Source organism: Balaenoptera physalus (genome assembly GCF_965194825.1).
Source record: "Balaenoptera physalus genome assembly, chromosome: 8".
Classification (NCBI taxonomy): Eukaryota; Metazoa; Chordata; class Mammalia; order Artiodactyla; family Balaenopteridae; genus Balaenoptera; species Balaenoptera physalus.
In genome coordinates, this window is record NC_138887.1 from 48,384,979 (window position 1) to 48,411,438 (window position 26,460).

At 41.3% G+C, this 26,460-nt stretch overlaps 1 protein-coding gene across 7 annotated transcripts in view; it reads left to right on the forward strand.

Annotated features, from left to right (window-relative positions):
- Positions 1–229: 229 nt before the first annotated feature.
- TOMM7 (translocase of outer mitochondrial membrane 7) overlaps positions 230–26,460 on the forward strand; it is a 35,570-nt gene continuing 9,339 nt past the window's right edge. For 2 of the 7 annotated variants that reach the window (XM_082472807.1, XM_082472803.1), the window contains exons 1-2: positions 230–336; positions 1,135–1,244. In XM_082472807.1, coding sequence (XP_082328933.1) covers positions 252–336; positions 1,135–1,244 — 195 coding nt within the window. In that variant the 5' untranslated portion in view covers positions 230–251. Of the gene's footprint in view, positions 337–1,134; positions 1,251–20,100; positions 20,229–22,061; positions 22,357–23,127; positions 25,655–26,460 lie in introns of those variants that run through there. The other 5 variants (XR_014266749.1, XR_014266750.1, XR_014266748.1 and 2 more) reach the window with 5 other exon arrangements.

The window sequence follows — 26,460 nt, forward strand, 5'->3', positions numbered from 1 at the left end:
CTATGCAATGTGCCAAGGGCCTAGAACAAAGCCACCAAGCCCAGCCTGCTAAGGGGATCAGGGAAGGCTTCCTGGAGGAGGGGTGTACCTAGGCTGAGTCTAGCATTACTAGCAGGAAGCTGGCTTCACGATATAGTAGAAGCCAAGAGAGTTAAAGAAGAATCATAGAGTAGAGGGACTTTTAGATCATACAGAGCTTCTGGTGGAGTAGAGCCCACCTTAAGGTGTTCTCCAAAAGCAGACTTGTCTTGATGATGGAATGTAAGCTCCATGAGAACTTGCTTTCCCACTCTACTGGCTCCTCTGAATTCAGCATAGTGCCTGGAACATATTCAGGTAAGTGGGAAATGACTCCAGGGAAAGAGATTCGCCATTGATCCCCTGCAGTAGTTGAATATTCATACTATAAAACTCTTCAAGGCTCATAGTGATGGTAGTGGTGGGGTCTTATCCCAGAATGTAGCTTTTTCGGGTCACCTTGAGTATGAATTTATCCCTGCATTCCCGGTACATGGCCTAGAGCTTGGTGCACTGTCAATGCTTGATGAAACCTGCTGTATTTCCTTTCTTGGTGTGTCTTTGGCCGCCTTTCACACATGTGATGAACTACTTGTAGAACAAGGCATCCCGAGCCCCCGGGAGGTGTTGGGCACTTCTCTGGCTAGTTTTGCTGCTGCTAGAGGGGAGCCCTCACCCCCGACCCCGGCTCCCCATGCCATGTCTCTTTGTGGAGGAACTTCTGTGGGATAATGCCCTGAGCTTCTGTCGACCCTTTCCTCATTCCCTTACAGCAGAGGAAGGCATTTCAATAAAATCCTGTTCTAACATGAATTTTGAGAGCATGCAAAATAGGCTTGTTGGCATCCGTCCTCCACCTGTTTCCTGTTTTCAAGATTCTAATGTTCTCTGATGGGAGGGGGAGACGGGGGTAAGAAGTGACCATTTGGAATCCATTGAGGGTTTTCTTGGTTCAGTGTATAGTCACTTGGGAACATGAAGTGTCACTCCCTTAAACTCTGTACTTTTTCAATAGTCCAAACTGAATAAAAGATAGTATTTCTTACTAACCCTGCAATAACATGGTCATGCATTTTACTCATTTTAAATTTTTGGCCCACACGTATGTTACGGCAGGTGATGTCCAACGGCTCATCTTTCTCAGAGAAGAGCAAGTCCATCAGAAGGCTGTGAGCTGTGAAGATTCATGTTCTTTTTCTTCCCTCGCTGCCCAGGATCAGTATAAGGTAATGGTGAGCCAAGGTCTAGACGGGGAAAGGGAGTAGAACAAACTCAGCTCTGAAGTCACTATCTTGTCAGTAGTAAAGCTAACACCTTCATTTCCCTTCTGTATCTTATCTTGAATTGGTTCTGAAGGTGGAAAGGGAAGAAAGCACATTATTTGTCACCCTCCCCCAACCCTTATTCCCAGGAGATCCTAAGACTCATTTGTTCTCAATGGACTAACATCACACACAGAGCTGGGACATTTGCTCTCACAGATTAATTGGCCCATCCATTTTCTTTTGTCTCTGTGTTTAGTGCGCATTTTATTGTGTCGTTGTGGAGTCAGGAGATAAAGCAACTGCAGACATCATTTATGATTTAAACGGCAATTCCAGTTGGGTAACATTTTAATTGGCGTCGTTGGGCCATTTGCCACATGCAGGTCTCTGCCCAGCAGCCTGCCTTTTCCAAGCAGCTGTAGGCTTGTTTTCAAGCCAAGAGAGAATGTCTGCTCTCACGGAGGCCTGCTGGTTTCATTTGCCTAAATAGAAGTGGATGATGGCTGAAATGTGGCTGATTTTAGCAATCAGAGGGTGTACAGGTAAGCATCCTGGAAGCACTGGGATACAGGTGTGCTTGTTTCTGACCCCTTACATTGGTACAAAACAGACTATTAAAACAATGCTCTCTCGATTGCCATGTACTCACTGCCATATTTAAAATGAATAACCAACAAGGATCTACTTTATAGCACAGGGAACTCTGTTCAATATTATGTAACAACCTAAATGGGAAAAGAATTTGAAAAAGAATAGATACATGTATGTGTATAACTGAATCACTTTGCTGTACACCTGAAACCAACACAACATTGTTAATCAATTGTACTCCAATATAGAATAAAAAGTTAAAAAAAAAAAATGCCCTCTCAGGTTTGTTGCCTACAAACCTGAGCCTTGTTCACAAGACTTCTAGGAAATATAGGAATAAAGGTATAAAATACATTTCTATTTTGTATTTATATTCAATATATCAAATATATCACCTTTATTGATAAGCATGATCTAGTTGTAAAACAAGTAAATAAAAACATCCTTTAACTTCATATTCTTCTGCAACTAACCCTTCATTTCTTTTTCTCTTGATAGCAAGACTCCTCAAAAGCACTGTCTTTATTTGTCTCAAATTCCTCTCCTCCATTCTTTTCTGAATCTAATTATGTTGGGCAGCCTCTGAGATGGTCCCCAATGGCCCCATCTCCTGCTCTTCATGGCCTTGTATAATTCCCTCCCCTTGAGTGTGGGCTGGACCTGTTGAATTTCTTCCAATGAATAGAATACAGCAAAAATGATGGGATGGCCTATGAAAAGATGCTCCCTGTTTTATATCACTAGGGAATTGCAAATTAAAACAGCAATGAGGTACCATTATATATCTATTAGAATAACTAAATTCCAAAATACTGACAACACCAAATGGTAGTGAGGATGTAGAAAAATAGGAACTCTCATTCGTTGCTGGTGGGAATGCAACATGGTACAGCCACTTTGGAAGACAGTTGGGACAGAGAATAATTGCAGATGAGCTTTGTTTAGTTGTATATTTATGGGATTGTTCAAATCAACATTGCCAAGTTTAAGTTTCAGGAGGTAGGAATTATGACTGCTTAATTTCTGCGTATAAATTCCAGGCTGCCTGAACCTCATGTAGGAGGTTGCTAATAAATGCCTTTCATAGGAGTGATGGTAAATATGTGAAGCCACTTGACTGCAATGTCCTTTCTGATTAACACATATTTATGACCCACATTTGGAAGCCTGGAAATTGCTTCCAGGCCCATCCAAATCTGTTCTGGGTAACTGAATGCAGCAATGGCACGAACAGCTTCTCCTAAATCATGCTTTAAGCTTTAGAAAAATTATAATGGAACAATGCATAATCCTTTTGGTCTCTCCAGTGATGTACTTAAACATGTGTTTCCTTCCTACCCTTTGCCGTGACTAAACATCTGTGCAACCATGACCATACCACATTAAAGGAAAGCAACATATCCTTTTAGCTTCTCTTGCTGTTCATCCTGTGTCCTCTCTCCTCTCCTTCCCAAAGTAGCCTTCGAGTGGGGGGCAGCAGCATCACAAATGCTCAGTCAAGAACAGAGTTAGTCTAGATTTTTTCCATTGCTGATCTGCATTCCCTTACGAGCCCGTGTTCTGCTAGATAGGGCTCGAGGTGCCAAGGGGGCTTTACATTTTAGTCGAGTCAAGTAAATTTACTCAGATTCAATCATTTAAACAGGCTTTTAGGGGGAATGTTGAGTCTTTTTTTGTAGAAAGGCCCCGTCTTTCTGGTTTCTGCTCCCCTTCCCTTCTCTCCATGGCGCCTGGCGAATGCATGTGGGGAGGTGCTTGTGGCCCAGGAAGGGAGGCAGATGACACAGGTGGATTTTCTGCATTGCAGCTGGCCTTTGCTTGGACAGTGACCACTGTAGTGGGACTGTTTCTAGCCCTGGTCTTCTCCGGGGTTTGCTGTTGAAGGCCTGGGACCCGGTCACTCATGATCACACTTGCTTGTGGCTTGGCCAGGCCTTGGGAATCTGCCCTGGTCAACTCCAATGGCACCTGCCCTGGCCACCCTGTTCCAAGCCTAGCCCCCTGCCCCCCACTGCTTTTTATTTTTATTTTTTAAAACACTGCTTTCCATAAAATAGAAATAGGTATATTATATCTATAATAGAAATAGATAGCACGTATTTATTTATCTATCCATCTGTCTCTCTCTCAGCTGGCTTCTAAGTCCCTTTCAAGATGATTTACTTAGAGGTCTCCTGTCCTCTTCTCTATCTCTGTCTGTATCTCCCTCTCCATCTCCACACCCAAACCTAAACCCATACCCATACCTGTACCAATCTATGTCGATTAAAAATATGGACTCTAAAATTCAACTTCCTGGGTTCAAATCCTTGTTCTGTTACTTATTAGCTGTGTGTGCACTTGGACAAGTTACTTAGCCTGCCTATGCCTTGGTTTCCTTATTTGTAAAATGGGGATAATAATAGCACCTACCGTATAGGTTGTGATAAAAATAAAATGAGTTATTATATGGAAAGGGTTTAGAAATGGATGTGACACGTGGAAAACACCACCTGAGTATTTGCTGCTTTTTAAAAATTATTGATTGCCTCCCCAGCAGAATATAAAGTCCATGAAGGCAGAAACTTTGTCTGTCTTTTTTACTGTTACGTCTCTTTGTCCTTCGGCAGTGTCTGACCCACAGCAGGCACTTAGTAACTATTTGTTGGATGAATGAATAAATGAACGTATGGAGAAACAAAAAAGAACAACACAATCTATTTCAAAAACTGTTACCATCCTTTCACATTCCCTCTAGTAAAAGTTGATGTCCCTCTCAAGGTGATTTCCTCCTGTTTAGGGTTCTCCTATCTTCTAGGAAGCTGAGAACTAAGTTTTAGCTTTTTTTTTTTTTTTTGGCTGTACCACGTGGATTATGGGATTTTTGTCTCCTGACCAGGGATCAAACCCAGGCCCTTAGCAGTGAGAGTGCAGAGTCCTAACCACTGGGCCACGAGGGAATTCCCTTGGTTTTGGTCTTTAATGGAACTTCCTATCCCCAGACTACCTTATCCCAGGGCCTCCGATCTTGTTGGGTATCCTGGTCCTGGGGAAAGTCTCCCCTCTTAACCCTCAGAGGTTCCTCCTTTTTCTTCACAAAGCTTTGGCTACTTCCTCACATTGATACTAACACTCTTCTTTCCTGCTCCAGGTGGAGTAGGGGGTACTTAGAGTTATCACATCTTGTGCCTGTGTACGTGTGTGTGTGTGTGTGTGTGTGTGTGTGTGTGTGTGTTTGTGAGGGAAGGCAGAGGATAAAGAGCAGCTCTCACAGCTTAAAAGCAGCCATTTTCCCACCCTGCCTTCCTTCTTCCTCCTGTGAAGGTATCTTTCTAGTATCTGGCCTTACCTTGTCTGGCTTGAGAGAGAATTGGAGCCGGTTCTCCCCAGAGTCCTGTGGCATTAACCACTTAGCTCTCCTGATGCCCTAGGTCCTGCATTAGTAGCTGGAGGCTTTCATTTCAAGTAAGCCCCAGGTCACTCCATTAGCGGTGGGAGTTGCCACTGATGGAAATGAGCTTCCTTTTTGGTTAAGAGGCTCAGAATCCAACTGAATGTGAATTGTGATGAATTCTACTCTCACCATTCTTTCTTCTGCTGGCTTTCCTCTCTCTGCCTTGGCAAGACAGGCCCCTTTACAGGACTGGGTTCAAGATGACTTGGCTATTTAATTTTTAAACTAGGAGTTTGTAATCAGCCCACAGGGCATGGAAGTGAGCCCCACGTGTAGTAGGGGAGGGTTTGACCACCATCTGGTCCCACCCTAGCGAAGCGTTAGGGCTCTACCTTCTTGGGCATTAAGGGTCCCAATTCTGTTAAGCGGTGTCCTGGGGCACCAAAGGTGAGCTCACACATGACAGTTTGGAAAGGCTCCGCAAAGTCTTGGTGCATGAGTGGGTTTTCTTCTGCTGGAAAAACCACAGGCATGATGCAAGCCCCTGCTGACAGAGGCCCTCACCCTACAGCAAAAAAGGAATGATTAAATTGACTTTTCCATCCGTGTGCTCCCAAGGGCGTAGGCTGGTTTGCAGATGTTGGCCTGAGGTTTAGGTTCCTGTGGCCTGAGCTGGAGAGGCCCCCCTCTTCTCGTTGCCAGGGTTTTATATTATTAATTAATTGGTTCTTTCTAAGGCATTGAGAGAGGGGTTCTCTCTGGGAGAAAGATATATAAAATTTTCTGCCATTAAAAAAACATTTTCCTCTTCTGAGGGATTGTACATACCTGCTACTGGGAGAGATTTCCATTAGAAGACGGAGTAATGGTTATTTAATAAGATGTTACTCGTGCCAGCTTCTTAGCTCTCTGCTGAGGTCACTTATGTTTCAAAAGTCTGAGTGGTGGAGAATCCCTGCTCCTCCATCTCCCTGTCTTAGGAGGGGCAAACAGAGGGTCTTCTGTGGTGGAGCTCTGTGGATGTGACATGGCCACTGCTTCCCAACGGATGAGGTGACCCAACCTTCTCTTTTAAAAACCAAAACTGCTGACTGTGTTGCCATCTAATTTCAACGTTTCTTTCTTCATCTGGGGTCCTGAAAGGGGAACTTCCAGTAGAAATGTTACTCTGTAGCAGACATGCATTAGAAGAGAGAAATGTATTAGTGATGTTGAAGAACCTTTTGTATTTTTGTTCATCTCCCTTAGTTTTATTAGAAACAGAAAACAGGATCTTAGGAACTCTGGTGGCATGTATCCCCTGACGTGTATTGTGTATGTTAGGAAAGTAAATAAAATCAGGGAAATGGACTCGAGAGAGATGGAGGAGGGGGGTTCTATGTTAGACAGATGGTCAGGGCATGCCCTTCTGAGAGACAGTATTTCTGAAGAGACCTGAAGGCAATGAGGGGCTGAGCTGTGGGAAGAGCATTCCAGGCAGAGGGCACAGAAGTGCGAAGGCCCCGAGCTGGGAAGGTAGGAGCACGGTGATCTCCTGATAGGATCCCTGCAACCCGGTGCCCCGGAGCAGGCCCTCTTTCCAAGTCAGGGTTCCTGGCCCCCATCTCTGACTTCCTTCCCCACCCACCAGACCTCGCCCGGGTCTCCTGGAAGCAGGGCCTCCTCCTCTTCTTCTCTTTCCCAGACTCCACTGCTCTGGTGTTAGCTCTGTACCCTGCTCCCCCGCTTCTCCCCACACCTGATTTCACTAAAGCACTCGTGGAAATTTTTTCTAAACACCTAAAGTTGACTGTTGCCATTTCTTTTCGCTTCAGCCATAACAATCGTGCTTCCCTTCGAAGCGGTGTGACTCTTCACACCCACAAGGCAAGGGGTGGGAGGTGGACATAAAGAATAAGAGTTGCAACCTTGGCTTTTCACCCCACTCTCCACCCTTAGTGCCTGAAGGGCTGGTGTGTGTACCTTTCCGCTGACAAACCCGTCTTCTGGAATTGGGACCTGTGACTTCCCAGTTTCCACGAGCAGCCGCTTTGTTCTCACTCCTCATCTTACATGATTCACGTGCAGAATCTGACACTGTAAGGCTTCCAGAAACTGCCTCACCGACTAACTGGTTGACTTGTTAATTCACAGTGTGTACGTTGAACGCCAGCCATGAGAGGCGCTGCTGCAGACCCTGGGTATGGAGGTGAATCACACGCCCCCCGTTCCAGGAGGATTTATAATCCCAGGGCGGTCACAGCCAGCCACGGGGCAGTGGAGCCGACAGGAGGCGCTGAGGGAGTGCATGGAAGGGGTCCCTCGCCCGGCCGGGGGCTGGGTTGGCGGGGTCTCCCTAGACCCCTGAGCGCAGGCGTGCTTTGACTGATTTCACACAGCCCCGGTTCTCCCCCTGCCTGAACTTCCTGCTCCACCTGGCTGCCTCTGTCTCTTTGTTCTAGCCTCTCAACTGGGCGTTGAAAAAAATTATTTTATTCAAGTATAGTTGATTTACAATGTTGTGTTAGTTTCTGGTCTATGGCAAAGTGATTCAGTTATACATATATATTCTTTTTTTTTTTTTTTCCACACACACACTGTATTTTATTTTTACAAGAGATAAATAGACTGACACCAAGCATTGTACATGGATGACCACAACAAAAGCAACAATGATGGCAATTACCAAACATGAAACACACTCATACTATGTCATAATATTGACATTCAGTCCAGTAATCCTCCACTGTAACAGCTCCTTTACTTTGCAGTGAAAATTGATTTGTATATTCTTTGCCTCTGAGTCCTTGTGGGATTTTTTCTTTTTTTAAATTCAAACAGAAAGTTACAAAAATTATACTCATCCTCATCAGTTCACTCAGTCCCATGTAATTAATTTTTTTTCATCTTGATCTTTTGTTAGCACTTTTATGAGCTCATCAGTTTTTCATTAGAGTTCTGAAAATGCTTATTCATTCAATTCAGCAGTACAGTCAGTTACCAGAAACCTGTACTTGTCAGAGTCTTTTCCATGAATTTCATGAAGATGAAACCCTTTTATAGGAACATATTTGCAAGATCATCAGAGTACACCCAGAACTGTCTGTAAATGACAAAAGACTTAAAAATGACCACAGTTAAAGATTTGATGAAAGTTCATAATAATGCGGTTGACAAGAAAATTAGTTATTTCTGAGATATACATTTTAAAGTAATAACTAGGATTATGACTTATAACATTATACCAGAACATGTAAGATTTTTAGAAATTTCATGTAATGTCTGAAACATTTATATTAACATATTTCCATACAAATAACCCAATGAAAGTTTACTATTAGTTGTTTTGTTTGTTTGTTTATACTGCAGGTTCTTATTAGTCGTCAATTTTATACACATCAGTGTATACATGTCAATCCCAATCGCCCAATTCAGCACACCACCATCCCCACCCCACCGCAGTTTTCCCCCCTTGGTGTCCATATGTCTGTTCTCTACATCTGTGTCTCAACTTCTGCCCTGCAAACCGGCTCATCTGTACCATTTTTCTAGGTTCCACATACATGCGTTAATATACGATATTTGTTTTTCTCTTTCTGACTTACTTCACTCTGTATGACAGTCTCTAGATCCATCCACGTCTCAACAAATGACTCAATTTCGTTCCTTTTTATGGCTGAGTAATATTCCATTGTATATAGGTACCACAACTTCTTTATCCATTCGTCTGTCGATGGGCATTTAGGTTGCTTCCATGACCTGGCTATTGTAAATAGTGCTGCAATGAACATTCGGGTGCATGTGTCTTTTTGAATTACGGTTTTCTCTGGGTATATGCCCAGTAGCGGGATTGCTGGGTCATATGGTAATTCTATTTTTAGTTTTTTAAGGAACCTCCATATTGTTCTCCATAGTGGCTGTATCAATTTACATACCCACCAACAGTGCAAGAGGGTTCCCTTTTCTCCACACCCTCTCCAGCATTTGTTGTTTGTAGATTTTCTGATGATGCCCATTCTAACAGGAGTGAGGTGATACCTCATTGTAGTTTTGATTTGCATTTCTCTAATAATTAATGATGTTCAGCAGCTTTTCATGTGCTTCATGGCCGTCTGTATGTCTTCTTTGGAGAAAAGTCTATTTAGGTCTTCTGCCCATTTTTGGATTGGGGTGTTTGTTTCTTTAATATTGAGCTGAATGAGCTGTTTATATATTTTGGAGATTAATCCTTTGTCCGTTGATTCGTTTGCAAATATTTTCTCCCATTCTGAGGGTTGTCTTTTCGTCTTGTTTATGGTTTCCTTTGCTGTGCAAAAGCTTTGAAGTTTCATTAGGTCCCATTTGTTTATTTTTGTTTTTATTTCCATTACTCTAGGAGGTGGATCAAAAAAGATCTTGCTGTGATTTATGTCAAAGAATGTTCTTCCTATGTTTTCCTCTAAGAGTTTTATAGTGTCCAGTCTTACATTTAGGTCTCTAATCCATTTTGAGTTTATTTTTGTGTACGGTGTTAGGGAGTATTCTAATTTCATTCTTTTACATGTAGCTGTCCAGTTTTCCCAGCACCACTTATTGAAGAGACTGTCTTTTCTCCATTGTATATCTTTGCCTCTTTTGTCATAGATTAGTTGACCATAGGTGCGTGGGTTTATCTCTGGGCTTTCTATCTTGTTCCATTGATCTATGTTTCTGTTTTTGTGCCAGTACCATATTGTCTTGACTACTGTAGCTCTGTAGTATAGTCTGAAGTCAGGGAGTCTGATTCCTCCAGCTCCGTTTTTTTCCCTCAAGACTGCTTTGGCTATTCGGGGTCTTTTGTGTCTCCATACAAATTTTAAGATTATTTTCTTCTAGTTCCATAAAAAATGCCATTGGTAATTTGATAGGGATTGCATTGAATCTGTAGATTGCTTTGGGTAGTGCAGTCATTTTCACAATATTGATTCTTCCAATCCAAGAACATGGTATATCTCTCCATCTGTTGGTATCATCTTTAATTTCTTTCATCAGTGTCTTATAGTTTTCTGCGTACAGGTCTTTTGTCTCCCTAGGTAGGTTTATTCCTAGGTATTTTATTCTTTTTGCTGCAATGGTAAATGGGAATGTTTCCATAATTTCTCTTTCAGATTTTTCATCATTAGTGTATAGGAATGCAAGAGATTTCTGTGCATTAATTTTGTATCCTGCAACTTTACCATATTCATTAATTAGCTCTAGCAGTTTTCTGGTGGCAGTTTTAGGATTCTCTATGTATAGTATCATGTCATCCGCAAACAGTGACAGTTTTACTTCCTCTTTTCCAACTTGTATTCCTTTTATTTCTTTTTCTTCTCTGATTGCCGTGGCTAGGACTTCCAGAACTATGTTGAATAATAGTGGTGAGAGTGGGCATCCTTGTCTCGTTCCTGATCTTAGAGGAAATGCTTTCAGTTTTTCACCATTGAGAATGATGTTTGCTGTGGGTTTGTCATATATGGCCTTTATTATGTTGAGGTAGGTTCCCTCTATGCCCACTTTCTGGAGAGTTTTTATCATAAATGGGTGTTGAATTTTGTCAAAAGCTTTTTCTGCATCTATTGAGATGATCATATGGTTTTTATTCTTCAATTTGTTAATATGGTGTATCACATTGATTGATTTGCATATATTGAAGAATCCTTGCATCCCTGGGATAAATCCCACTTGATCGTGGTGTATGATCCTTTTAATGTGTTGTTGGATTCTGTTTGCTAGTATTTTGTTGAGGATTTTTGCATCTATATTCATCAGTGATATTGGTCTGTAATTTTCTTTTTTTATAGTGTCTTTGTCTGGTTTTGGTATCAGGGTGATGGTGGCCTCATAGAATGAGTTTGGGAGTGTTCCTTCCTCTGCAATTTTTTGGAAGAGTTTGAGAAGGTTGGGTGTTAGCTCTTCTCTAAATGTTTGATAGAATTCACCTGTGAAGCCATCTGGTCCTGGACTTTTGTTTGTTGGAAGATTTTTAATCACAGTTTCAATTTCATTACTTGTGGTTGGTCTGTTCATATTTTTGTTTCTTCCTGATTCAGTCTTGGAAGGTTATACCTTTCTAAGAATTTGTCCATTTCTTCCAGGTTGTCCATTTTATTGGCATAAAGTTGCTTGTAGTAGTCTCTTAGGATGTTTTGTATTTCTGCGGTGTCTGTTGTAACTTCTCCTTTTTCATTTCTGATTTTATTGATTTGAGTCCTCTCCCTCTTTTTCTTCATGAGTCTGGCTAATGGCTTATCAATTTTGTTTATCTTCTCAAAGAACCAGCTTTTAATTTTATTGATCTTTGCTATTGTTTTCTTTGTTTCTATTTCATTTATTTCCGCTCTGATCTTTATGATTTCTTTCCTTCTGCTAACTTTGGGTTTTGTTTGTTCTTCTTTCTCTAGTTTCTTTAGATGTAAGGTTAGATTGTTTACTTGAGATTTTTCTTGTTTCTTTAGGTAGGCTTGTATAGCTATAAACTTCCCTCTTAGAACTGCTTTTGCTGCATCCCATAGGTTTTGGGTCGTCGTGTTTTCATTGTCATTTGTCTCTAGGTATTTTTTGATTTCCTCTTTGATTTCTTCAGTGATCTCTTGGTTATTTAGTAACGTATTGTTTAGCCTCCATGTGTTTGTCTTTTTTACGTTTTTTCCCCTGTAATTCATTTCTAATCTCATAGCGTTGTGGTAGAAAAGATGCTTGATATGATTTCAATTTTCTTAAATTTACTGAGGCTTGATTTGTTACCCAAGATGTGATCTATCCTGGAAAATGTTCCGTGCGCATTTGAGAAGAACGTGTAATCTGCTGTTTTTGGGTGGAATGTCCTATAAATATCAATTAAATCTATCTGGTCTATTGTGTCATTTAAAGCTTCTGTTTCCTTATTTATTTTCATTTTAGATGATCTGTCCATTGGTGTAAGTGAGGTGTTAAAGTCCCCCACTATGATTGTGTTACTGTCAATTTCCTCTTTTATAGCTGTTAGCAGTTGCCTTATGTATTGAGGTGCTCCTATGTTGGGTGCATATATATTTATAATTGTTATATCTTCTTCTTGGATTGATCCCCTGATCATTATGTAGTGTCCTTCCTTGTCTCTTGTAACATTCTTTATTTTAAAGTCTATTTTATCTGATATGAGTATAGCTACTCCAGCTTTCTTTTGATTTCCATTAGCATGGAATATCTTTTTCCATCCCCTCACTTTCAGTCTGTATGTGTCCCTAGGTGTGAAGTGGGTCTCTTGTAGACAGCATATATATGGGTCTTGTTTTTCTATCCATTCAGCAAGCCTGTGTCTTTTGGCTAGAGCATTTAATCCATTCACGTTTAAGGTAATTATCGATATGTATGTTCCTATGACCATTTTCTTAATTGTTTTGGGTTTGTTTTTGTAGGGCCTTTTCTTCTCTTGTGTTTCCTACTTAGAGAAGTTCCTTTAACATTTGTTGTAGAGCTGGTTTGGTGGTGCTGAATTCTCTTAGCTTTTGCTTGTCTGTAAAGCTTTTGATTTCTCCATCAAATCTAAATGAGATCCTTGCCGGGTAGAGTAATCTTGGTTGTAGGTTCTTCCCTTTCATCACTTTAAGTATATCATGCCACTCCCTTCTGGCTTGTAGAGTTTCTGCTGAGAAATCAGCTGTTAACCTTATGGGAGTTCCCTTGTATGTTATTTGTCGTTTTTCCCTTGCTGCTTTCAATAATTTTTCTTTGTCTTTAATTTTTGCCACTTTGATTACTATGTGTCTCGGCGTGCTTCTCCTTGGGTTTATCCTGTATGGGACTCTCTGCGCTTCCTGGACTTGGGTGGCTATTTCCTTTCCCATGTTAGGAAAGTTTTTGACTACAATCTCTTCAAATATTTTCTCTGGTCCTTTCTCTCTCTTTTCTCCTTCTGGGACCCCTATAATGCGAATGTTGTTGCGTTCAATGTTGTCCCAGAGGTCTCTTAGGCTGTCTTCATTTCTTTTCATTCTTTTTTCTTTAGTCTGTTCCACAGCAGTGAATTCTACCATTCTGTCTTCCAGGTCACTTATCCGTTCTTCTGCCTCAGTTATTCTACTATTGATTCCTTCTAGTGTAGTTTTCATTTCAGTTATTGTATTGGTCGTCTCTCTTTGTTTGTTCTTTAATTCTTCTAGGTCTTTGTTAAACATTTCTTGCATCTTCTCAATCTTTGCCTCCATTCTTATTCCGAAGTCCTGGATCATCGGCACTATTATTATTCTGAATTCTTTTTCTGGAAGGTTGCCTATCTCCACTTCATTTAGTTGTTTTTCTGGGGTTTTTTCTTGTTCCTTCATCTGGTATATAGCCCTCTGCCTTTTCATCATGTCTATCTTTCTGTAACTGTGGTTTTTGGTCCACAGGCTGCAGGACTGTAGTTTTTCTTGCTTCTGCTGTCTGCCCTCTGGTGGTTGAGGCTATCTAAGAGGCTTGATGGGAGGCTCTGGAGGTGGGTAGAGCTGACTGTTGCTGTGGCGGTCAGAGCTCCGTAAAACTTTAATCCACTTGACTGTTGATGGGTGGGGCTGGGTTCCCTCACTGTTGGTTGTTTTGCCTGAGGCAACCCAACACTGGAGCCTACCCGGGCTCTTTGGTGGGGCTAATGGCAGACTCTGGGAGGGCTCACGCCAAGGAGTACTTCCCAGAACCTCCGCTGCCAGTGTCCTTGTCCCCACGCTGAAACAGAGCCAGCCCCCGCCTCTACAGGAGACCCCCCAACACCAGCAGGTATGTCTGGTTCAGTCTCCCCCAGGGTCACTGCTCCTTTCCCTGGGTCCCGATGCACACACTATTTTGTGTGCGCCCTCCAAGAGTGGGGTCTCTGTTTCCCCCAGTCCTGTCGAAGTCCTGCAATCAATTCCTACTAGGCTTCAAAGTCTGATTCTCTATGAATTCCTCCTCCTGTTGCCGGACCCCCAGGTTGGGAAGCCTGACGTGGGGCTCAGAACCTTCACTCCAGTGGGTGGACTTCTGTCGTGTAAGTGCTCGCCAGTCTGTGAGTCACCCACCCAGCAGTTATGGGATTTGATTTTACTCTGATTGCGCCCCTCCTACCGTCTCACTGTGGCTTCTCCTCTGTCCTTGGACGTGGGGTATCCTCCTTGGTGAAGTCCAGTGTCTTCCTGTCGATGACTGTCCAGCAGCCAGTTGTGATTCTGGTGCTCTCGCAAGAGGGAGTGAGAGCACGTCCTTCTACTCCGCCATCTTGGTTAATCCTCCATATATATTCTTTTTCATAGTCTTTTCCATGATGATTTATCACAGGATATTGAATATAGTTCCCTGTGCTATACAGTAGGACCTTGTTGTTTATCCATCCTATATGTAATAGTTTGCATCTGCTAATTCAGTTGGGCATTTTATGTGAGTCCTTCTCTCTCTGCCTTCTCTCCCTTGCAGATCTTACCTTTTCTTATGACTTCTATGCTGGCTAAGGCCTACGTCCCTGTCTGGGGTCTCTCCTTATCTCCAGAGCCAGCCTCTGACTCACCTGCTCTCTCCAGCACCTCACTTTTGCGCTGCTACAGTCTCCTTTCTTTTGACTTAATTCCACCTCATTTTTGAATTCACCCTGACTAAAGTTTCCATCCTGGTTTAAAAGGGTTGTTGGAAGAGAGAATCTGCCATGGGCACTGGGCCTCCCTGTCTGTTCTTTCTGAGTATGCCAAGAATGCAAGGCCCCGATGGCTCTTTGTCCAGGCCATTATTCAGGGTTATATGTGCAGCAAGCGACCTTCAGGGAAGAGGCACTGCCTCCTCCCAGACAAAGATTTGCTACTGCTCACTATAAAAACAGTGAATCCCTCCAGGCCAGTGTTCCTCTCCCGTGGCAACCCTCTGCATGGGCAGGCATCCTGGATGGGTTCTTTGTGTCATCACTGTGGGATTCGGGGGACATGGGGAACCACTGCAAACCAACACAAAGCTCTGGCTACTTCTTTTGCACATGTAATAAAATCCTCAGTCTCTGACCAAGAGGCTCATGCCTTTTACCAGTGTCCATGAAAGAGTAACTTGCAAGCTTGGAAATGGGGTAAAACTTTAGACCCCGCACAGTTTTTAACAAGTGTTACCTCTAAGCCTCTAACTCCAACCTACCATTTGATGTCGCCAGGTAACCGGGTTTCTTCCTATGTCCTGAATGGTGCTGAGCACTCTTTTTTTCCATTATATCCTTTCCCACCCCCCAACTACCACCATTGTTGGCCTGCTTCAGTTCTCTTCTAGGGTTAAGCTGAGTATTCTCCAATTATTTCCTGTCCTGGCATCCTGCCCCTTAAACTCAGCTTTGAATATTCTCTAGGAAACCCAATGTGAACTGTGGCTCAGAGTTCATCTGATCTGTTTACTTGCTTGCCTGCATGTCCAGGCCCTGGTGTGGCTTAGTCCGCCTAACTGGACTCTTCCATGCTTGCCCAAGGGTCCCTAATGCCTTGACCTGGAACCAGCAGTCACGGCAAGTAGTCCTGCCTTTCAGTTGGCTAATAATAAGAGCTGACATTTATAGAGCACCTACTACGTACCACCGAAGACTCATCCAAGAGTTCGTAGCTAGTGAGAGCTGCAAAGCTAAGGTTTGCCCCTGTAGTCTGATTCCATGTGCTATAGTGCCTCCTGCTGGGAGGAACTTTCATTCATATGTCTTGCCCTCATTTCTAACTCTTGACCTATCTTTATTAGAAAGGAAACTATTTTGGGATTTCCCTGGTGGCACAGTGGCTAAGACTCCGTGTTCCCAATGCAGAGGCCCAGGGTTCAATCCCTGGTCAGGGAACTAGACCCCATGTGCATGTCACAACAAAGACCCCACATGCATGCTGCAACAAAGATCCTGTGTGCTGCAGCTAAGACCTGGCGCAGCAAAATAAAGAAAGAAAGGAAATTGTTTTAAAATGCTATTTGGTCAGTTACCTGAACAACTTGTCAACCTCCATAATCACTTTATGAAATCAATATTTTTAAATAGCAGTGTTTCTCAGGGAAGAATCTGACACTGAAATGAGAACTTAATTTATTAATAGGTCAATGAGGAAAGGTCTGCAAATCAAACCCATTATATCTTGGCTTTAATCCAGTTTTTGTATACTTTTATGAAACAATGGACAGTATGGTGTATATATGAAGTCCACTGGCCTTGAATTTTAAGAGCCTGGATCTGTTAAGTCTTAACTAGATGGCCTTCACCTCTGGGGACCTCGGGTTTTCCATTTGTAGAATGAAAACCAGAAGATCTTCAGGTTTGTGTTCAGATATGATTCTGTGTCTAACAAAGCATGTTAACTCTCCCACAATAGCAGAGCCCTTGTTCCAGGACTGTTATATTCCTCTTTTCCCTCTTTCCTTCTTTTGTTTTTCCCTCCCTTCCCTTCCTTCCCCTTTCTTTTCTATTTGTGTTAATATCACCAAATACCATCACCCAAACTTGAAATCTCATAGCTGATTTGAATTGCCGCCTTTCCAGTCAATGTTTCATTCAATAGGCCATTCACATCCTTACTTTCATTTCCATTCCCAGTGCCATGTTCAATTTTATGTATTTATCACCTCATATTTCCACATCTACTTTTTCTGGTCTGTTTTCTCTTCTCTTCCAGCCTTTGTCCATCTTTAGACATATTTTGTATATAGCTGCAACCCAAGTGCTCATAAAATTTTGCTTTATCCTTGTATCAGTTAACAACTCTTTAATCCTGTTGCTACACGGTCTATGTAATCTGTGTTTTTTTTTAAAATTATTTATTTATTTATTTATTTTTGGCTGTGTTGGGTCTTTGTTTCTGTGCGAGGGCTTTCTCTAGTTGGGCAAGCGGGGGCCACTCTTCATCGCGGTGCGCGGGCCTCTCACTGTCGTGGTCTCTCTTGTTGCGGAGAACAGGCTCCAGACGCGCAGACTCAGTAATTGTGGCTCACGGGCGTAGTTGCTCCACGGCATGTGGGATCTTCCCAGACCAGGGCTCGAACCCGTGTCCCCTGCATTGGCAGGCGGATTCTCAACCACTGCGCCACCAGGGAAGCCCTGTAATCTGTGTTTTAAAAGGCTGCACACCTGTGTATGGCAGCACTGACAATGATTCTTCTGCTGCTGAACATTGAGGTTGCTTCCAAGTCTCAAATCATGCTGCAATGAGTATTTTGGTGAGCTATTTTGTAGTTAAATTCTTTAGTTGCCAGAGACCAATTCAAGTTATCGTCAGCCATTTTTTTCCCCCCCCCTTGGCCGCACTGCACGGTGTGTCTTGTGGGATTCCCTGACCAGGGATTGAACCCGGGCCCTCGGTAGTGAAAGCACGGAATCTTAACCACTGGACTGCCAGGGAATTCCCTATCGTCAGTCAATTGACGGACTTTTGATGATGATAGAGGGAGTGTCACAGAGAGGGAGGAAAGGCGAGGGGCCCAGGGAAAGGAATGGACTCTGTAGCCAGGTGGGCCTCTTCTGGGTGCTTCCCTCTGGGTGGGCTTCATTTTTCTCCCATTGCCACCAGCTTTTTCTGTTACTCAGGCCCCATGGTGGGAGAAGATGGGTCCCTTCGCTGTTTCAACATTATATCTCTATCTTACAAGAGTCTGTTTTTGACTGAAGTGGAATCTCTTTATCCCAATTCCAAATTCTGGGAGAAAGACTCCGACTGGCTCTTTTTGTCTTGGGAATCTATGCTTTGTCCAATCAGCTGGGCCAGTGGTGGGTCAGACTGGATAGAGCTGCTTGCTGCTGGGGACCCATCCCTATAGGTGAGGAGTGCAGCTAGGATGATCGTAGTGAGCTGATACCTCCCTTAAAGCATCCATCCTTTCCTTAGGGTAAATTCTGAGAAGTAGAACTCCTGGATCCCAGGGCATAACCATTTACCTGATTGGTATCATCAGTTCAGGCCCAGTGAACAGCAGGCCATGAAAATTTAAATAAGCTGGTGTTGCCACTGGGATAATAGGCACCCACTTTGAGCAGGCTGTATGCAGCAAGCAACTCTGCACAAGGAGCCACACATTTCCCTAGAAAAAAGGCATTGAATCTTTCCCAGTTCCGCACCATAGAATACTGAGGAGAAAATGTTTACCTTGAAAAATTTAAACATAGGTGTTGGCTACATTGTCTAGTTCTTGGAGAAATTCAACATGAAGTTCCCTTTCAGGGAAAACAAGAAACAAAAATAAAACCTGCACTCTGCTTTCCAGCCCAGGTGAACCAGTGTGGGTGTGTCTTTTGGTGCCATTCTGATTGGTGGAAGCCAATACTTTGAATATCGCCCTTGAGTGAAACCCCTTTAGAATGTCTGGGTGTTAACTAAAATTGCTTCTTGATTCCAACAGGATGATTTACCTGCAAAATGTACTAATACCAAGGAGTCAACCTGTTAGATGGGTTATTAAACTGTGCATTGAAGTGAGGCAGAATGGCTATTAAATGCAAATGTTTTATTTATCATTGTTACGGTGTGGCACCCCTTCTGACAGTCATTAGTGACTGGATTAGAAAACAGAAGTGCTCAGAAAATAATTTTATTTTAAATCAAAAATAATATGGGGTAAGATGCAGCTTTCTTTGGCACTCAAAGGGAGACTAAATCTGCCATGAGATAACTCCTATTTCTTTTTTTTTAATTGAAGTATAGTTGATTTACAATGTGTGTTAATTTCTGCTCTATAGCAAAGTGAATCCATTTTACATATATGCATTCTTTTTTATATTCTTTTCTTTTGTCTTTTTAAAAAATTAATTTATTTTTTATTGAAGTATAGTTGATTTAAAATGTGTTAGTTTCAGGTGTACAGTAAAGGGATTCAGCTTTATATATATATTATGTATTATATATATAATATATATATGTGTGTATATATATATTTATTTATTTATTTATTTATTCTTTTTCAGATTCTTTTCCCATATAGGTTATTACAAAATACTGAGTATAGTTCTCTGTGCTATACATTGTTGTTTATCCATTCTATACATAATAGTTTGCATCTGCTAACCCCAAACTCCCACTCCATCCCTTCCCCACCCCCTTCCCCTTGACAACCACAAATCTGTTCTTTATGTCTGTGGAGATAACTCCTATTTCTGATTGTAGGTAGAGGATTCTGATATAGGTGATAGTCATACTAGCCAAACTTTTATTTTTATAGTGGATTCAACTTAAGTGAGTCATGTTCCATCCATCTTGTCTAACCCTCAAGATAATTGAAAGGTAACCAAGGCAGGTAATCCCAATGTTGCAGATGAGAGAGCCAAAACAGGAGGGTTAAGTGACCTACTGCAAGTCAAACATTAGTGAGAAGACTAGGATGAGAACTGGGAGCTCCTGATTTCCCACTACAGTCTTTATTGTGGTTACATAGTTTGGTACCTAGCCCACTCTTAACCATCGAGTCAAAGTCTGAGTACACACGGTTGGACACTGTTATTAATTTTCAGGAATTTAAAGGAAATCTGAGATACTTGGCTCCATAGGGGACAAGTTAAATATTTTATTCATGAAAAGTATGACTATGCATCTATAAAAAGGGAAGCTTTTATGTACTGATCTGAAATAATTGCTAAGGAATATTCTTAATACTTTTCATTTTGACATATTTTAAGACTTCCAAGAAGTTCCAAAAATTGTACAGAGAGTTCCTGTGGGTCAGCAACTCTCTCTTCACCCAGCTTCCCCCAGTGATAAGATATACATAACCATAATCCATTGTTAAAACCAGGAAGTTGAGATTGGACCATTAATTTAAGTAAAGACTTTATTTGGGTTTCTAAGAAATATTTTAAAATAAAGAAAGAAGGTGAGATAGTGTATATTATGCATCCTATTTGTATATTTTTAAAGGGGTGAGGAGGATGTGTGAGTTTGTGTTTATTTGTTTCCATATACCTAGAATATCTCTGGAAGGATGTATATGAAACTAGAGACAATGGGTTGCCTCCAAGGAGAAGATCTGAGCAGCAAAGTGTAAAAGAAATAGAATTATGCTCTTTTGTACCAATCCATCTATTTTTTAAAAAGGTAATGAGAAATCTTTTTATGTATTCATATAAAATAATCTTTAAATCACATTTTTAAGGTAAGTAAATCTGACTGTATTCCATTTGCAAAACATATGCATAGATATCTTTGGAAGAATATATAGGAAATCGGTAACATTGATTTGCTTCCAGGGATAAAAGTGGGCAGCAGGGGACAGAAGCAGAGGGAGACCTTTTACTGAGTACCTTTTGTACCTTTTAAACTTACACGATGTGAATTTATTTCCTTTTCAACAAAATTAAGAAAACTGAAAAAATTAAACCCTAAAAATAAATTGCTTTTACCTTGTAATTTTTTTTTTTCCTCTAAAATATTCAGTAGCTTTCTAGCTACTCTCTGGCTAAAATCCAAATTTCTTAACATGACATTTAGGTTCTTTTTATAACTTGGTCTCATTATTTCCTGCCTGGAGCTTCTGTTCCACCTAAATCGTTTTACTCTCTCTTTCCTAATCCTGCACCTTCTGGCATTTCTTTATTCTTGTCTCCCTCTTCCTCAGCCATCAGAAACTAGCTCAGGCTCAGTTCTGTGATGTTCCCCCTGAACAATCCAGCCCTCTGTGACTTGTCTCTCATCCAGATTTCTATAACAGTATATTGTCTGCCCTACACATTTGGCTCTTACCCCATACTCTCTTGTCTTTCAAGGGTATGTGTGCTCTGTCCCCAAATAAGATTCCCAAATCCTTGTGGGCAGGAGCTGAGAAGCACAGTTTTCTGAAACTCCCTTTTCCTGGCAGAACCCTACACTTGGTAGATGTCCCAGTGATGCTTTTTGGCTAATCTCTTCATTGCAGAAATTGTATTCCATGCATATACTCGCTTGATATGCTTAAGAATCCCAAGCTGTATCATGGCAGTAAGAAATTATCTATCCACCTAAAACACCCTAGCAAAAAAAAAAAAAGAGGACAAAGTAAGAGTTAAAAACTCAAGAAAGCACATGGTGTTTGAATATTGATATATTTTTAATATACCATTTCTGGAAAACCAGATGCATGCTAAATTTTTTTCCTCTTTTTCATTTTGGTGCACATATTTGGCTGCATTTTGGAAAATAGGCCCTGTTTTCCTGGTAACCATGGTGAATTAAGTAGTTTTTCTGATATATTATCAACTAGTTCTTGCAGTTCTTGTTTTGGGGAAATGGCAGTGTTGGATTCAAAGGTTGACAAGTCTGCTCTCAGATCCACATGACTTCTATCTCTGTGTTCTTTTCTTTATAGCAATGGATATATGTTAGGCTCCCTCCATGGCACAGCATTGTATTCAGATTTAATGGACACAAAGTATAAACTCTATTACTTGAGGAGCTTACACTCTATCGCAGGTTGCATTAGTCTGTCCCTTGCGCACTCTGTAGCTCTGTATGTAGTAGGTGCAGCCAGTTCCTGGAAGGCTGTTGATAGGTAGCCTTAGAGCTAGAGAAAAAACTTCTGAAAAAGGTTGATCTTTGAAACAGAAACCAGTAAGAACGAAGACGCAAACAACAAACAATAATAGAAATAGCTTACCTTTGCCTAAGTCTTTTAGTTAGGCCCCATATTTCAAGCATACTATCTCTTCATCTTTACAGTAACTGATTGAGGTGGATATTATTGTTATCTTCTTTTGCAGATGAGAAAAGAGACTCAGAGAGGTTAAATAACTTGACCATGATCACACAGCTAAGTGACAGAGCCAGGATTCAAATGCAGAGCTTCTGCCCCTGGGTCCCTGTGTTTAATCTTGATGTGATGTTATTGTTTTTCCAAAGATTAGTCACATGGACAAGTAACTTATTGATATACTTGTCTTACTCTCTCTTGACTAGATCACAGAGTCTCTAAGCGGAAGACTGTACCTCATTTTCTTATGGGTCTCCACACGTAATTATCCATAGCACAAGGAGCTGCACATTGTCAGTACTCAGTACTCCAGAATGAGTGAATGCATAAAAACAATTATGGCTTATAAATGTTGTGTTAATAAGACCATGATGTTCAGATTCAAAATTCAACAAACCAACTACACACCAAGCAGTGTGAGGGGTGCAAAGAGCATGAAGTTTTGAAGGACCAGAGATGATGTCCATGAAGGGCCTGGCACAGGGAGGTACCCGATACATGGTACTTCTATTAATATATTAACATGATCTGATTTAATTTTCCTTACACACAACCCTCTTAGGTGGTGTATGAGTCTGCTCAGACTGCCATAGCACAACACCACAGACTGGGTGGCTTAAACAACCGAAGCTTGTTTTCTCACACTTCTAGAGGCTCAAAGTCCTAGATCAAGGTGCTCTCTTCTCACTGTGTCCTCACATGGCCTTTCCTCTGTGTGCACGAGGACAGAGAGCTCTAGTGTCTCTTTCTTTTCTTATAAGAACAGGCCCTATCAGATTAGGGTCCACTCTTAAGATTTCATTTGATCTTAATTACCTCCTTAAAGGCCCTTTCTCCAAATCCCTCCACAGGGGGTTGAGGCTTCAACATATGAATTGGGGGGAGGGGGACAGAATTCAGTCCATAACAAATAGTTATCCCCTTTCCATTTTACAGATGTGGAAATAGACATTTAAAGGAGTGGTTCCTGTTTTTCTGTGAAGCCTGGCTGTGCTGTCAGAATTGTCCACCACCCATATTTCTGTAGGTTTCTTTCCTCTTAGCAACTTAAAGGGTTCAACCATCTAACCCTCTCTAGAGGTATATTTTTCCTAAGAAGACAGAGTTAGTATTATCTTTTCTCTGGATGTTGCTGGTGAAATCCTGACAGTTGATTTTTTTCCCCTGAGTTTCTCACCTTCATGCCTTCACCTCTCTTCTGTTATTTTATAATTAGCTGAGACCATGAGGGTTATAATGTAATTGATTAGTTCACTTTCTTCTGCGTTACAGAACAGGAACCATGGCATAGCCAGGCTTACCAACTTTGGAATAAATCTGGGGAATGGAAGGTTGTTCAGCCTACAGCAAACTCCAGTTGGGACTATCTTATTGCGCTATCACCAGAAAGCACGTGGGACTTCCCTGGTGGTCCAGTGGTTAGGACTTCTCGCTTCCACTGCAGAGGGCATGGGTTTAATCCCTGGTCGGGGAACTAAGATCCCATAAGCCCCACGGCAAGGCCAAAAAACAAACAAAACAAAACAAAAAACCCCAGAAAGCATGTTATTCTTTATCTGAGGGCTTTAATATCATTATAGCTCAATATTCTCTACTTCACAGTTTCTGCCTACTTGTGCCTTCTGCCGCTTCATGTCTTCTATTCTCTCTGTCTTACCAGCTTTGGTCAAATTGTTATTTCTATCTTGAGTTCAAATCTCATTTAGGGAGAGTCTGGTTGGTTCAGCCAGTCAGCATCCCTTTGGGTCACTGGCCAGCATTTGGTCTAGTCGTATGTGTTGCTTCAGTACAATGGAAAGAATTCTTTTATCTATCACAGCATGAGGAAAATATTTTTTGAGAATATACAATTTCTTTTCTTCTGGTCCTGTGTTTACTTCTCTTCTATAACGCAGTCTAGTGTCATGGTTAACATTCAAGTTCTGGAGTAAGAGTGTCTGGGTTTAGACACTACTTCCACCACTTACCAGCTCTATGAACTTGGGCAAATTTACTTCACTTCCCTGTGCCTCAGTTTCCTCAAAATGAGATTGTTAATACAGTCCCCATCTCACAGAGTTGAGAGGATTCAACGAGTTAAGGCATGTAAGCAAGCACAGTGCATGCATATAGTAAGCACCCAGGAAGTATTAGTTATTTCTAATTGGTTGTCTGTGTGTAGTTGCCCACTAGGAAGGAGAATGTCAGTTCTTTTGCCAAGAATATCTCTAATCATAAATTTACAAACAAGCATTTTAGATACCTGTTCTGTGGCTGATTAAGTAGCATAATTAACCAAGGCTGTTAGTTCCTGATGACATTCATTCAACAGTTCCACAAGTGTTACATATACAGTAGTGGAGGATATGAGATTTGTGCCTGTAGTCTACTTGGGGAAATGGTCATGTTAATAAATAATGATAAATCAACTTGAGAGTCGGGGCACCACAGAGGAAGTGTTCAACTTGCCCTGGACAGGTCGGGGAGATTACATCCTGGAGTAGATATTTGAATGGACCTTCAAAAAGAAAGGGGTGTGGGAAGGCATTTCTGGCAGAGGTAAGAGAAGAGATGAGAGAAAATCTGGTGCCTTCAAGGACCATGTAGGTTGTGCAATATATCTTTATCTTTAATCTTTTATCCTAAAGGCAATAGGGAGTCCTTAGAGAGTTTTATTTTGTTTTAAAATCTACCTTTTTTTAAAAAAATAAAAGTAATATGAAAAAGAATCAACATATTACAGAGATACATGGAAAGTGAAGATTTCCAATAATTTCCTCCCTCATCCCCTGAGATAATTACTACTACAAAGAGTTTGAAGTATATTTCTCTACATTTCTTTCTAGGCACATAATAACAAATATATGGTAATTATTATTATTATTTTTTTTAACTTTTGGGTTTATTTATTTATTTATTTATGGCTGTGTTGGGTCTTCGTTTCTGTGCGAGGGCTTTCTCTAGTTGTGGCAAGTGGGGGCCACTCTTCATCGCGGTGCGCGGGCCTCTCATTATCGCGGCGTCTCTTGTTGCGGAGCACAGGCTCCAGACGCGCAGGCTCAGTAATTGTGGCTCACGGACCTAGTTGCTCCGCGGCATGTGGGATCTTCCCAGACCAGGGCTCGAACCCGTGTCCCCTGCATTGGCAGGCAGATTCTCAACCACTGCACCACCAGGGAAGCCCTATATGGTAATTATTATTATAATAGGAGAAGACTCTCTTGCGTGTGCATTTTATATATTTAAAAATAGGGACTTTCCTGGTGGTCCAGTGGTTAAGACTTCACCTTCCAATGCAGGGGGTGCGGGTTTGATCCCTGGTCCCGGAGCTAAGATCCCACATGACTTGGGGCCAAAAATCCAAAACATAAAACAGAAGCAATATTGTAACAAATTCAATAAAGACTTTCCACATCAAAAAAAATCTTAAAAAAAAAAAATTTAGTAGTGAAGTTTTGTAGCACTTCCAGCCATTATAAGGTTGCCTGAATCCCCAGCCCTATGTGTAGGAATCACTGTGAAGGTGAATCTATATAATTTAGACTTTGTGGAGACAGAGGAGTGAGACTACTAACTTAGTTGCACAAGTTCAAAACTGGGCAGTCATCTTTGACCACCTTTTTCAAATTTGTCCTCCACATTCATTTGGCCAACAAGTCCTGTTGATTTAACCTCCTTAATGATTCAAATTTATTTCCTCTTTTCCAATTTGACTACCATTGGCTTGTTCAAAAGTTCCTTGACACCTCCGGGCATTGTAAGGTGTCCTCCATTTGCCTTCCCATTGTATTTTGTGTATAACTTTATCGTGGGACTTAGCACAGTCACAATATATTGGAATCATTTGTTTATGCACGTCTTTTCCACCCAAACATGAAATTCTTAAAGGTAGTGCCTTAAAAAAAAAAAAAATCTTGTATCTCTAATGCCTAGCATGTAGCTCCATGAATGTTAGATAAAGGCAAATAAACTTGGCATTGTTCAGCTCCACTGACAGAAATGCATCCTTACTATGTATCAGGCATTTGGATAAAAAGTTGAGAAAGAGTTTCCTTATCTGTAAAATGAGGCCTATAATATATATAGTTTACTCCTTACAAGAATTAGTAAAATAAGCTTTAACGCAATGCAAGCTTAAATTCTTTTAAAGATTAAAACTAACTTTTGTACTGAAACACTTAACACAGGCAAAGTAGACTAGCTGTTATTATCTTGATGATGAGCTAAGCACAAGAATATCCAGAAAGCTAGGGGAAATTTTTATGTGCCATTGGGCACCTTAAGAATTTAAAAGACGGAGCACTTCTGGTTTGGAACTACCCGATTTAAACAAATTTTTGCTCAAATAAACTTAAAAAAGAATTTAAAAGAAAATATGATGTATCTTGAGGGTGACCCAGGAAAGGCATCAAGGTCAAAGCCTAAGAAATCTCTTACAGCCTTAGAAATCAAGAAGTCCTCAACCTGGGGTCAAAACCAGCAGCAGTAGGTCCAGCAGGAGTAAGCCTTTACATCGCCTCACTGATTCTATTGTGCAGCCAGGGGTGAGAACCACTGCAATTCTAAACCAACGAGGGCAAGATGGGTGTTGATTGCAATGAGATTCGCCAACTTCTCTGAAAAAGT